Consider the following 14,934-nt stretch of genomic DNA (forward strand, 5'->3'; position numbering starts at 1 on the left):
TTGGGGGTTGGATGGTACCTTAAACATTTCGCCCAAATATGGATGTCAAATTAGTTCTCTACTACCAAATACCTTCCATTTAAGCCCAAAATTGCTATCGTCGATAAATACGTACGTTTTGGGGCTGTGGCTGGCACTCCGCCACCTTGCCCTAAAAATAGGTATCAAGTTACTTCTTTACCCCCAAAAACTTTTCATTTGAGCCCCATATTGATACTTTTGGGAAATAAGTTCATCTTTGGGTTGACCCGCTATACTTTGACCTGATTTTGTATGCCAGCTTTGTAGTCTACTTCCGAATACCTTGCATTTGAGCCCCATATTGAAATGAACGTTCAATTTGTCTGTTTGGAGGTGTTTTAGGGTTAGGACGACTTCCTGGGTACTTGGACCCAATTTTTAATATCATATTCGTATTCTACTCTTCAATACCTTTCATTTGATCCCCATATTGTCATTATGGGTCCACTTTTGATTTTGGGTGGTGTTTTTGGGGTTACGGGGGAGGGTCCGCCCCCTTACGATATTAACAAATTATAAAGCCTATTCCTCCTTCCTAACCATATTCGTAAACTACTCCCGATAGCCTTTCATTTGAGTCCGATAATTTCATGCTAGTCCAATAAACCTATTTTGGGGGTTTTTGGGGTTGGGATGGCCCCCCAGTTACTTGGATCCAATTTTTAAAACGAAATTCGTGCTCTATTCTTGAAAACCATTCATTTGAGTCCCATATTGTCCCGATTTGTACACTTTTATTTTTAGATCGTACTTTTGCGGTAAGGGGGAGCGTCCGCCCCCTTCCGGTATCAAAAAATTTTAAAGCCTATGTTTCCTTCCAGACCAACCTACACAATCTGCGAAAATTTCAAGGTTATCGGTTCAGCCGTTTTTGAGTCTATACGGAACAAAAAAAAAAGCCGACAAACAAACAAACGCAAATTTATTTTTTTATATAGGAAGAGGATATATAAAATGTTCTTGGAATTTTATTTTTAAAAACAATTTCTTTGAAATGTTGTCTTTAGAGATAATTTTATAAAAATTTTGCCTTTAGGGAAAAAAATTCCCGAAAATTTTAAGAAAAAAATTCTCGAAAATTTTGTCTTCTGAACAAATTTTCCAAAAATGTTTGCCTTCAGAGATAAATAAAGAAAATTTTGTCATAAGAGAAAAAAGTAATTAAAAATGCCTTATTATGAATCAAAGAGTAAATTGTCATGGCTTTCCAAAAAAAATAAAAGCCTCCAACAAAAAGGAAATTTATTAATTACCCATCATTATGTGATAAAAAAAAAATACTTTCTTTGTTCGTTGGATTGACCAAAGCGGAACGAAAACATTTTTAATTTTTTTTTATTCTTTTTTTTTTTTTTGTTACAAAAAGAAAATTGATTTCCTTTTTTGGGAGCACATCAAAGCTGTTGATATATATTTTCAACATTTATAACAATTTCGTTTGCATTGAAAGAAAAACCCAGCATAGCATAGCCATAACCATTCTCGAACGGGGCGCATTTTTCTTGCCTCCGTATTTTTTTTCTCTCTGCTTACCCACCCCACGTTCTCCACTAAACAACACACTAACATTAACTGCCGCCTCATCTATTTAATACCATAAATAATTGCATCTAATTAAATATTCACGCGAATGAATGAAAATGTCCTTTTTTCTCAAGATCCTGGCGCTACTGCTTCCGCAGTAGCCTTCGGTGTGCATTTGACGCGTGATGGAGCGAATGTCATTCGAAATGAAATTTAGTGCGAAGTGCGGAAGAATGGAATGAAGCAAAAAAACATAGAAAAATTGGACAATTTCAATGGGTATGGTTATGTTGAAATGAAAGAAACGACAGCAGCCCGGCCAAGGAAAAAAGTGTAAAAATTACACAAAATACTGAGAGGAAAAACACTCCCGCACACAATGACTGAAAAATAATGTGGAGATGATGAGCCGTGGCCCCGAGATACTGGCAACAAGCAGCAGCAGAAGGAGGGAAAGGAGAGAGCAGCCTTAGAAAAAACGCTAAATTTAATAGTTTTCAATTAGGAATCATTCGTTTGCAGGCATTTAGCAGGAAAAAAAAGGAAGTGGCTTTGCCATCATTTTCCGTAAAGGGACAATAAATGAAGTCACGTTTTTTAGAAAAACGCTTCAGCATACGAACAAAACAAGCAACCAACCAACCAACTAACCAAAGCAAATAAAGAAAGAACAAAACTCTTGGAGGAAAAAAATTAAACAGAAAATTCCGAGCAATGACTTGTTTCTCCCCACTTCTTACACTTCTTGGGATATTTGTGCTAAAGCTATGGTTTTTTTCCACTTCAAATTCTGGCGCCATTTTCAAAGCTCATTTAATTCTGTCGTTAATTTCATTTTGTTGCCTTTCATTTCATTCATTTTATTTTAATTTTCAAATAATTCAGCGTCAATTGAAAGGCAAAAAACTGAATTCTCACACAAAACAAATCGAGCTTGATATACAAAAAGAAAAATTTTAACAGCAGCTCAAACTACTTAGTAGCAGAGATATCTATTGATAGGTGATTGAGGGGAAGCAGCAGGGGTGTAACATCAAATTTTGTTAACACCAATAGGCACACTTAAAATGATTTGGAAAAAAAACCCTTCTCGCTTGGTTAGCTACGAAATCCCAATCTCTATTTTAATGCAATAAAAGCAACCACATTTTGCTTCAAATTTAAAAAACAAGTCTTTTTATTTTGCTTTCTAATCGAAGTAGAAACAAAAACAAAACCTATTTATTGGCTTCAGTTGGTTAAAAAATCCAAGGATAAAATGAAACAACAAAAATAAAAAGTAGCGCAAAAAACAAAAAATGTATGCTGGGATATGCACACATTGAAACGCTATTCTGCGGCAAACGAAGACTGCTGGGTAACAGGTTTTTTTTTGGCATTGTGTGTGTTGCTGATGCTGAATGTTCTTTTTGAGTTAGAGATATTGGCGGTTGGTGGTTTACCATTCTTACTGCGCTCGATGAAAGGTAACCTGATATGATCCAATGTTCGTCCCAAAAAGGCATGTTTCTACCATTGCGCAACTCACTAATTAGTGAGTAGATGGAAGCAGGTAATCTTTTTGAGGCAAAATTGGAGTGGTGTTAAAGCTTTGTTAGCTTCGAAATCGTGATCTTCATAGCTTGCCCAATGCATTAATAGCAACCAAATTTTGCCTAAAACTTTTTAAAAACGGGTTTTTATATTGCTTTCTGTTCTAAATGGAAACAACAAATAAAAGCGTTCTAAGTTCGGTCGGGCCCAATCTTGGGAACCCACCACCATGGATTCAGTTAAAAATTTGTACAAAATAAATTTAGTTGAAGGCCAAAATTTTATTCAACATACCAAACTTCTGTCAATGATAATCGAGAGACCGGTTAATATGGGAGCTATACCAGGTTATGGAACGATTTCGACCGTCCTTGGCACAGTCGTTGCAAGTCATAACAGAATACTATGTGCAAAATTTTAACTAATGGGAAAATTGAGGCTTCCAGCGGCTAAAGATGTCAAATCGGAAGATCGGTTTATATGTGGGAGCTATATTAGATTAAAGACCGATACAAACCGTACTTGGCATAGTTGTTGGAAGTCGTAACAGAACACTACGTCCAAACTTTTAGCCAAATCGGACAAAAATTGCAGTTTCCAGGGGCTCAAGAATTCAAATCCGCAGATCGGTTTATATGGGAGGTTTATCAGATTATAGACCGATTTAGTTGTTGGAAGTTTTAACAAAATACTATGTGCAAAATTTCAGCCAAATCGGAAAAAATGCGGCTTGTAAGGGTTCAAGAAGTCAAATCGGGAGATCAGTTTATATGGGAGCTATATCAGGTTATAAACCGATTTGGACCTAATCGAACAAAAATTGCTGCTTCCAGGGGCTCAAGAAGTCAAGTCGGGAGATCGGTTTATAAGGGAGCTATGGTTGCCCAAAAAGTAATTGCGGATTTTTGTAAAAGAAAGTAAATGCATTTTTAATAAAACTTAGAATGAACTTTAATCAAATATACTTTTTTACACTTTTTTCTAAAGCAAGCTAAAAGTAACAGCTGATAACTGACAGAAGAAAGAATGCAATTACAGAGTCATAAGCTGTGAAAAAATTTGTCAACGCCGGCTATATGAAAAATCCGCAATTACTTTTTGGGCAACCCAATATATCATGTTCTTGACTGATTTGAACCTTACTTGGCACTGTTATTGGAAGTTATATATAAAAATCAATTTGTGTTTGTTTGTTTGTTTATGTGCTCCTTATAGACTCAGAAACGGCTGAACCTATTTTCTTGAATTTTTCACAGATGGTGCATAATGATCCCGTGGTGAAAATAGGGTACTACATTTTTTGATATCTGAAGGGGGGACGGACCCTCCCCCTTACCCTAATTTTCAGAAACGCCTGATCTTGGAAATGGGAGGTGCGATTTAAAACAAATTTTGTGTGCTTTCTTATTGTAACCTAAAAACAAAAAATTGGTATCCAAATATCGGATGGGGTACCTAGGGGGACCGCCCCCAAACCCAAAACCTACCACACAAAATTTAGCTTTAATCGCACCACCCATTTCCGAGATCTGGAGTTTCTGAAAATTCGGATAAGGGGGAGGGTCCTCCCCGTGAAACGGGGAGGGTCCTCCCTGTGAAAATTTCAAGCAAATCGGTTCAGCCGTTTCTGAGTCTTTAAGGAACACACAAACAAACAAACACAAATTGATTTTTATATATAAGATTTTCTTTTGGAATTTTTTCAACATTTCATTTATTTAGAAAATTTTTTCAAAATTTATTTGCTTACAAATTGATTTTAATTTTTTTATTAAATGTTCCCAAAATTTTGTTTCTCACTGTTAATGGTAATGACATAAATTCCTCTTTCGAAAGATAAACCTACACATGCTATCTCATAAAATTATAATTGATAGCCAGAAAAATGCCTGAACGCACTTCTAATACCTTACAAAAATAATAAAAAAAAAAGTAAAAGCCCATAAGGGCAATCACATCATGAGACAGGCCAACATCAAATAAAAATAATTGGTAACTAAATTCCAACTATCACCAATGGCCGAATAAACTTCCTATACTAAACGGTTTACTTAATTGTTGTGGTTGATAATAAGGAATTAGCCTTTTTTTATTATTTATCCGCTGCAATAACGGCCTTTCCCCGCTTGTTATAGACCTCCACCGCCACCACCACCAACACCACCACCACAAATGATTCATAGAATTATTAATAAAATCTTATCATTTTACTAACAAATAGCATGAAAAAAGCAAACCAAATACACTCGACTCAAGTCGAATGTCATTGTGTGCAGGGGAAATCTATTCAGAAGTAAATACTTCAACACCAAAGATATAACCTGCCTGCTAGCGTCGTTGGTCGTCAATGGGTTTTGTCTTTTTGGTCTATTTTTCAAGCTGAAAAAAGTGTAAATAATTTAATTATTATTAGTAGTTAAATCGAGGCAGAGCCTAACGCACACATACAGCATGGGTTGTTGCTTTAGTAAGTTGTGAATAAGTTTCTGTTTGTATTTGAGAGTTAAACTCGATGTTCTTTTTTACAAAAGGTACTAGTAAGTCGGTGGATTTAGTGGATGTGCCACCAAATACCAAGAAACGTGTGGTGGCCGATCGCAGCTCCACCATGGATTCGCAATTTGCCAAAAAGGATACAAATCTGGGAGGTGTTACCAATACAGCATTAGAAACGGATTAAGGGCCCGTCCATATGGAAGTAGTGGATTATCATTTTGTTTTTGTTAGTTTTAATTTGTTTTAAGTGTTTGTTATATGAAGTGCGACATATTTATGCAAAATTTGTTGTTAAATAAGGATTTGTTTGTGCCATTATTATGTGGATATTAAATTCGAAATTTTATGAAAAAAATTGGTCTAGTGATTATATGGCAATAAAAAAATTGTTAAAATTTTTTGACAAAATATGTGTTTTTTTTTAAATTGTCGAAAAAAAATTAAAAAAAAAAAATTTTTAGTTGTCGAAAAAAAAATTTAAAAAGGCAAAAACAATTTATTCGTGAAACATATTGGGTTGCCCAAAAAGTAATTGCAGATTTTTCATATAGTCGGCGTTGACAAATTTTTTCACAGCTCGTGACTCTGTAATTGCATTCTTTCTTCTGTCAGTTATCAGCTGTTACTTTTAGCTTGCTAGAAAAAGTGTAAAAAAAGTATATTTGATTAAAGTTCATTCTAAGTTTCATTAAAAATGCATTTACTTTCTTTTAAAAAATCCGCAATTACTTTTTGGGCAACCACATATGTTACTTATTTCTTAGAAGTGAAAAATTTTTAATTTAATATTTTTATAACCACCAAAAAGGGTAGTGCCTATTTCCGCCTTTCTTTCGAATTAAAGATAATGGCTAAACCAATAAAGATATTAGTAGCTAAGAAGTTAAAGTAAATGAAATCTACGAATTTAAAGAAAATAAAATAAAATTAAGGACGGGCTAAAGTCGGCGAAACCGACACCATAATGGATATGCCAGCTAAGTCGTCGAATTTAGAATTTCGATCAAAATTTGTGCATATTGTAGTAGCCATAAAGTAAATCGATGTGCAAATGTTGGAGACGATCGATTGATAAATGGGTTAGGAAAGGCCTTAAAAGTGAAAAAACGGGAGATGCACATATATGCGAGATATATCTAAAACTGAACAAATTTCTGCCTTAAAAGTGAAAACCGGGAGATGCCAATATATGGGAGGTATATCTAAAACTGAACAAATTTCCATGAAGAGTTACAAAAAAAACCTTCGAGCCAAATTTTGTAAAAATCGTTTAACAAATCATTAAATTTTTGAGTATTATTCAAAATCGGCCGAAAATATATATGAGAGCTTTATCTTAACCTGAACCAATTTCTATGCAATTCAATAGCAATACCTGGAATCATAAGGGAATCCTTTGTGCCAAGTTTCGGGTGAATCGACTAACAAATGACCAAATTATTACAATACTAATCCAAATCGTACGAACATATATATGGGAACTATATCAAAATCTGAACCGATTTCTATGAAATTCACCCATTATGTTGAAATTTATGAAAATTTCGTGGGAATCGGTTTACAAATGACGATATAATAACGATTTTAGTCCAAATCGGACAAACATATATATGGAAGATATATCTAAATCTGAACCGATTTCTATGAAATTCATCCATAATGTTGAAACTTATAAAAGAAATCCCCTTGCAAAATTTCGTGGGAATCGGTTAACAAATGACGATATAATTGCGATTTTAATCCAAATCGGACAAACATATATATGGGAGATATATCTAAATCTGAACCGATTTCTATGAAACTCACCAATATCGTCGAAGCTTATAAGAAAATCCCTCGTGCAAAATTTCGTGAGAATCGATTTACAAATGTCGACATATGGCAATTTTAGTCCGAACATATATATGGGAGGTATACCTAAATCTGAACCGATTTTTATGAAATCCAACAATAATATTGAAACTTATAAAAGAAATCCCCGTGCAAAATTTCGTGGGAATCGGTTAACAAATGACGATATAATTGCGATTTTAGTCCAAATCGGACAAACATATATATGGTAGATATATCTAAATATGAACCGATTTCTATGAAATTCGCCAAGAATTTCGAGACTTATAAGAAAATCCCTCGTGCAAAATTTCGTGAAAATCGGTTTACAAATGACGATATAATTGCAATTTTAGTCCAAATGGGACGAACATATATATGGGAGCTATATCTAAATCTGAGCCGATATCTATGAAATTCACCTATAATGTTGAAACTTATAAAAGAACTCCCTGTGCAAAATTTCGTGAGAATCGGTTTACAAATGACGATATAATTGCAATTTTAGTGAAAATCGGACGAATATATATATATAGGGGCTATATCCAAATCTGACCAGATTTTTATACCTTCCACCATAGGATGCGGGTATACTTATTTCGTAATATGCCCCTAAGACTCCATAAAGTATATACATTCTTGCTCGCCTCGACATTTTAAGTCGATCTAGCTCTGTCCGTCCGTCTGTCTGTCGAAAGCACACTAACTTTCGTAGGAGTAAAGCTAGGCGCTTGAAATTTTGCACAAATACTTTTTATTAGAGTAGGTTGGTTGGGTAGGTAGAGTAGGTTGGTTGATATAGCTGCCATATAAACCAATTTGGGGTTTGGGGGTAATTCTCGTCCGATTTGACTGAATATTTGCCAATGGTGTTCTGGTATCACTTTCAACAACTGTGCTAAGTATGGCTAAAATCGGTTCATAACCTGATATAGCTGCCATATAAACCGATCTTGAGTCTTGACTTTTTGAGCCGCTTGAGGGCGCAATTATTATCCGATTTGGCTGAAAATTAGCATGAAGTGTTTTTTGTTATGACTTCCAACAACTATGCAAGGTAAAGTTCAAATCGGTACATATACTGGTATAGATGCCATATAAACCGATTTTGGATCTTGACTTCTTGAGCCGCTAGAGGGCGCAATTTTCATCCGATTTGGCTGAATATGATATGGCCGATATGACTTCCAACAATTATGCTACGTATGGTTCAAATAAGTACATAAGCTGATACAGCTGCCATATAAACCGATTTGGGATCTTGCCTTAGCGAGCCTCTAGACGGCGCAATTCTCATCCGATTTGGCAGAAATTTTGAACAATGGCTTCTCCCATGACCTTCAACATACGTGTCTAATATGGTCTGAATCGAACTATAGCTTGATACAGCTCCCATATAAACGGGTTTCCTAATTTTGCTTCTTGAGACACTACAAGGCGGAATTCTTATCCGAATGGAGTGAAATATTACACAATGATTCTACAATGTTCAACATTCAATTCATTTATGGTCCGAATCGGACTATAATTTAATATAGCTCTAATAGCATAGCATTTCTTATTCATTGTTCTTTGTTTGATTAAAAAGAGATACCCTGCAAAGAACTCGACAAATGCTATCCATGGTGGAGGGTATATAAGATTCGGCCTGGCCGAACTTAGCACGCTCTTACTTGTTTCCAATTTCAATAGGCTTCGTCTCCCGGCGCAATTAAATGCTTGTGTCAAATTTGAAGACGATCGGATGAAAATTGCGACCTATACTTTGTACACAAATTTATATGGACAGACGGACGGACAGACGGACATAATTAAATCGAATCAGAAAATGATTCTGAGTTGATCGGTATACTTATCAATGAGTATATCTCTCTTCCTTTTAACGGCTAAGGAGTGAACCGTTAAAATATCCTTGCTATTTAGTCCCGCCAACTACGCTGCATGATCTAAAGCAGTGATGGGCACACTAACCGTTGAAAAGACTAAACTGTGTTTATGGAAGGGCAGTAAAATCCGAACTATCGCCTCTCAATAGGACCATTGTTACGCGTGTTGTGTGGCATGTGGCACCGCCTTGTTTAAATCAAATGTCATGCAAGTCAAGCTCTTGCATTTTGGGCAAACAAAAGTTGGATATCATCTCACGATAGCGCTCACCAGCCTCCAGCCAGGCTTGAAACGCTGGATCGCGAATTATCTGTGTGGTCGCCAGTCATATGTGGAATTTAGGGATAAGAAGTCGAAGCATCGTAGAGTGAAACAGGATGTTCCCCAAGGTAGGGTGATTGTTTAACCTCTTCCTATCCTCCATTCCATCCCCTCCAGACGGCATAGAGATCGTATCATATGTGGATGATTGTACGATCGTGGCAGCAGGCCCCTAACCATTGTTGACGTGTGCGATAGGTTGAACGTCTTCCTCAACGTACTTGCCTTATATTTCGATGAAAGAAATCTGAAGATATCTGCGACAAAATCTTCAGCCACATTGTTCACTACAAATACGCTTGAGGTGAATACTGAGCTGACTGTGATGGTCGATGGAGAAATTATTTCGACTATCAAGTGTCCCAAAATACTTGGCATCACATTTTACAGCTCTTACAGATTCTCCCCCACATACCACAGCAATTTGCCATAAAGTCAAAAGTAGAAACAAGGTACTCAAGTCACTTGCCGGCAGCACTTGGGGTGTAGACAAAGAAACGTTGTTAACCATGTACAAAGCAATTGGCCGGTTTGTGGTAAGTTATGCAGCGCCGATGTGGTCTTATCAGCTCTGTGACACGCATTGGAATAATATTCAATTCTGTCAGAAAGCCGTCCATCAAATTACAACGAGATCCTACCATTGCGAATACATACAATAACTACATGCTGTCTAAGCAATGCCTCTGGGCTGTTATTGCAGGGACCATCCAAATCATGCGGATAGGTTTACACCGCCCAGGATTCTTAAGGTAGATCTACATGATCTAGAGCGTGAGGTTCAGCGCTACAAGAGAGAACCTTTATATCAAGCGGCATATCATGCGGGTCTAGACAACTTTCATGCAGACACGGTAGCAGACCCGGGAATTAGGTATTAGGTGAATATCGTCCTTGAAGAACGACCTCCACCAGCGAACCAGAGTAATTCTGGCTCAATTACGTTCCGGTAGATGCAACCGCCTTAATTCCTACAGAGCAAGGATTGATGCTGACGTGCAAGATGTATGTCCCGATCGTAACCAGGGACCACACGATACACGTCACCTGTTGAACTGCCCAGCCAGACCCACTCGGTTCAGACCCAGATCCCTATGGACGCACCTTATCTTAGTCGCAGAGTTCCTGGGTCTTGACACTCAACAGAATCAAGCAGACCAAAAATATAACACCACAAACTGATACAACAACAACATTTGTTGCGGGCAATCCCATTGCAGCAGGTTGTACGTAACGGATTGACCCGATGGGGTTCTTCATCGGCAGGGGCTGCCGCCTCAGTGTATAACACACTGGTACAACAACAACAACGACTGTTGCGGGTGTTATGGGTTTCATTCCCGCCAAAAGATTTGGTATGTCGTTGCGGTGGTAACACAATAGACTTAATTTGTCTGAGTGTCTGTTCAAAAAAGATATCCCCTTTAACCTAACCGTCCCTGCAATACATGTAGAAAACTTAGTTCCTATTACATTTTCATGATTCCAGCCCGGGCGTGATTTCCTATTGCCCAATTGTTTTACGTTAGCCAAGTATCAGAAATGCACAAATGAAAGAGCAAAAACTACCTTCCTTCTTTATTTTTTAATATCATAGTCCAAAGGAAGGTGACACTATTGACTGTCGTATTACAGGAACAATCTTTAGCATTCAATGCCATGATCTATGAATGACCAACCCAATGTTTTTCATCAAACTTGTTGCTGGCCCCTAAGGCATCACACACGCACATCAATGAATGCCTCTTAAACTATTTGGTAAATTATAAAATAGCTCACTCACTTACCTGATATTTGATTTGATCCAAACCCCTGGTCGATGTTGCCCTCCAGTTCAGGACCAATAAGCATGATTCCTTGGAGTCCCAACAGTACAACAAATCATCTTTGCATTCCACCAAATTCTGGGTGTACAAATGCTTTTCAGCTGCCAAACTTTCGCGTATCTTAGCAAACATGGCTGTTTTGTTCAATTGCAGACAATCGGTGGAAGCCATGACACTTGATTATTGAAACAGCACAAGGAAAACTTTTAAATATCCAAATAATTCACAAATTTCACAAATAAACAATTTTGCAAATAAAAACCGGCAAACAAATATAAACACATGTGCTCACAGTTGTATAAAATGGTATTAGAGAGGTTGAATTAAATTAAACAGCTGATGCCTTTTCACCTCTACATTGAGGTGAGTTGTGAGTAACGGTCAAAGTGAAGTGATGTTAACAGCAACACAAATTGAGATGCCATGTTAGGATGACTGTTAAATTCAAATGAATGAACAGAATGAATAATGTGATAACAGAATGTAATAGAGAAAAACTTTAGACTAAATGGTGGGGAATATGTTAGCAGAAGAAAAAGAAATGTTAACTTTTACAATGTATATGTAGAAAAAACATTCTTAAGATATGAAAGGCATAGCGGTAGAAAACAAAGAAGACAATTATTGTTTGGGACATACAATACAAAGAAAAATCATATAGAAATAATATAAAAAAAAATTATAAAAACTTAATTTTGACATAATCTTCTATGAAGGTTCGTAAAGAAAAAAAAAATTTTTTTTAAAGAATATTATCTGTATATTTTTTTCTTTTGAGTAGTGGAAAATAAGTCTTTTTGCTCTTTTACTGCGCTTGGGAGAGCCACGTTTCGGAACAAAAGCGTGCTCTACACCGTACTCAATGGTCGTTAGGTATGTAGAGCACCTTAATCAATTTGACAAAGGTGTTAATGAAGACACATGGCGCAACAGAAATCGCGATCCACCATGCCAGTCAAAGTGTGTTGAAAAACAGCACACATTTGCCTAGCTTTTATAAGTTCTTTGCTATGCTATTCTTTGAATAGAAAGAATTGCAATTAAAAGATCTCAAGTTGAAATATGTTCGAAAAATCAATTTTTATTATTAGTTAATTCATTTCGTCGTTGGATTTCTTTGTATAGCTAAAACCAATAGGTTTTATTTTTGCTTCCATTTACAAAAAAAATTATATAAAAACCCGTTAAAAAGTTAGGGCAAAATATGGTGTGCTAAACGCATTGGGCAGGCTACAGAGATTCCGTTTTCGAAACACGCCAAGGTTGTATCAGTCTGCCATAACAAATTTTGGCAAAATTTTTCATTGAAATAAAATATTCTCTAATTTCCTTTAGAATTAATATATAGACGAGTTTTCTATTTAATTTCAGATTTCCACAAATTTTTTTTTTTAATTCAAAATTTGGAGAATTTTTTTTATATATATGACAAATACTTTGCCAGGTACATCAATTTTTTAAATTTCTTTCATATGATACCCCCGCGCGGGGTAAAAGTTTTGTCGCGATGCGAGGACTTAAGGGTTGAATCTAAGGTTGGTGCATTCACCTGGGAAACCATAATGCCCTAGGGCGCCATGGTTTCCTAGGTGAATGCAATGACTTCGGATTCAACCTGAACTAAAAGTTGTCCCAATAATACAAACATGAGTGACAATATCATGAAGAGTAACTCTGCAGGTCGTCAACGGTCCAATAACGTGAATATAGCCGAATCAGCAGGTTCGACAGGACACAATATCTGCAGGTCCCAACCTCATGATATACACAACAGACACCATACTTAAACTCTACACGCAATATACTGATTCGACAAGATAACATTGACTTGCCCCCTGCGAGGATACCTGCAATGTATTCTCGGGAGTTGAAGCGAACGTCCAGATGGTCTCCTCAGACCCGACAGCAGCTGGAACCTCAACTCCTGATGGAGCGGCGGTACTTCGCAGGCGAAAAGTAAGTGAGGCTACAAACCCTCGTTACGGTATCTGAGGAAGATGGAGGGTCTAGAGCCATCCACTCTGACGATCCATGACAAGCGTTTGATACGCAAGTATAGGTCCCACGTCAGGAAGTACGAGTCTATGATGGACAGTACTGTCGTGGAATGTATGCGGCCCTCTGCTACATCGGACGATACCGTAACTGACATCGACGCAAATACTACAACTGGAAATGTCACATACGCTACAGACAAGACCGAGACCGCCAGTGGAAGTCTGCTTGATTCTGTTAAGATCCAGAAACTCTGCGACTAAGATGGGGTGCGTCCACAGATATCTGGGTCTGAGTCGAGTGGGTCTTGCTGGCAGTTAAACTGGTGACGTGTATTGCATGGTCCCTGGTTACAATCAGGACATATCGTGCACGTCGGCATCAATCCTTGCCCTGTAAGAATTGAGGCGGCTGCATCTGCCGGTACGCAATTGAGCCAGAACTACTCTGGTTTGTCGGGGGATGGACAAGGACTACAAGCACCCGGTAGCTATTTACCGCATCTGCTACCGTGTCTGCATTAATAGTGTCTAGACCTGCTTGATATGCCGCTTGATCTACAGTAGGTTCAGGAGAGTGTCCTCCCGGCAAGGGTACATCACTCAAATGACAGGCCCAATCCAGGGAACAAGCGGCAGCAATCTGGAGATGCGCAGGCGCCTGATGACAAAAAGGCCAAGAAATTGACCAGTTTGTCATCAGTGCCTGAACTAAAGGTGGCTATCCTGGACCGGAGCAATCCTGAAGGGAGGCTATCCACTGAAAGATGGTTATTAATCGAAGAGAAGATACGACGAGCTCTATCGAAAGTCATTGGGAAAAGCGAGAACGAATCCTTGACGGCTTTCGATGACGCCAAGTGGCAGAAGGGCGTCAAGGTCATCGGATGCGGTAATAAGAAAGCATTGGATTTTCTTTCGACCTGCATCGGTGGCCTTGACCATCTTTGGTCTGGAATAAAGATAGAGATCGTCCCGATTGATAAGATCCCCCACTGGACGACGCTGCGAGTGTGGATTCCCTCTCCTGTATTCGAGGACAAAGTCATACTCAGGATGCATAAAGGGCTGAATAAGCATCTTCTAGCGGAAAGCTGGACAATTGTAAGGGGACAAGCGAGGGATAAAGGTAATGGCAAGGTTCTCTGGATCAGGGTTGGTTTAGAATCCTTGTCACATCTGAAGTCCTTGCTGGGAGAGGTCAAGTTCGGCTTATACCAAGTGAGAATGGTCCTACCCGCCGATAATGACAACGTCATCCAGGGAACTAGGAGGCATGGGCTGCCTGAAGGTAGTGCAAATTAACGTGCACCACTCAGAGGCAGCCACGGATGAGCTGCTGAGAGCTATGGGGAGAGATGGCACTGATGTGGCCCTCGTTCAGGAACCGTGGTGACGTGGTAACAAGTTTCGTGGACTCAGCTCACGAAATCTGAATCTCTTCTCCCCGCCGCAGAAGGTAAGATTAGGTCTGATGGGACGTAGGCTCTCCTTTCTAGGGC

General features: G+C 38.0%; 1 protein-coding gene and 1 long non-coding RNA gene across 3 annotated transcripts in view; one reads left to right on the forward strand and one right to left on the reverse strand.

Annotated features, from left to right (window-relative positions):
- The window catches only part of LOC106090557 (nuclear pore complex protein Nup88), a 188,910-nt gene that overhangs the window by 114,755 nt on the left and 59,221 nt on the right, over positions 1-14,934 (reverse strand). Inside the window, exon 1 of one of the 2 annotated variants that reach the window (XM_059366384.1) lies at positions 11,400-11,731. The exons of the other annotated variant lie outside the window; for it this stretch is intronic. Within the exon in view, the coding sequence (XP_059222367.1) occupies positions 11,400-11,609 (210 nt within the window). The 5' untranslated portion in view covers positions 11,610-11,731. Of the gene's footprint in view, positions 1-11,399; positions 11,732-14,934 lie in introns of those variants that run through there. 2 annotated transcript variants of the gene reach the window in all.
- LOC106092791 (uncharacterized) lies at positions 5,340-5,982 on the forward strand. Its single transcript, XR_001222225.2, has 2 exons — positions 5,340-5,545; positions 5,610-5,982. It is a non-coding gene; the product is annotated as an uncharacterized LOC106092791 (long non-coding RNA).

Source organism: Stomoxys calcitrans, chromosome 4 (genome assembly GCF_963082655.1).
Source record: "Stomoxys calcitrans chromosome 4, idStoCalc2.1, whole genome shotgun sequence".
NCBI lineage: Eukaryota > Metazoa > Arthropoda > Insecta > Diptera > Muscidae > Stomoxys > Stomoxys calcitrans.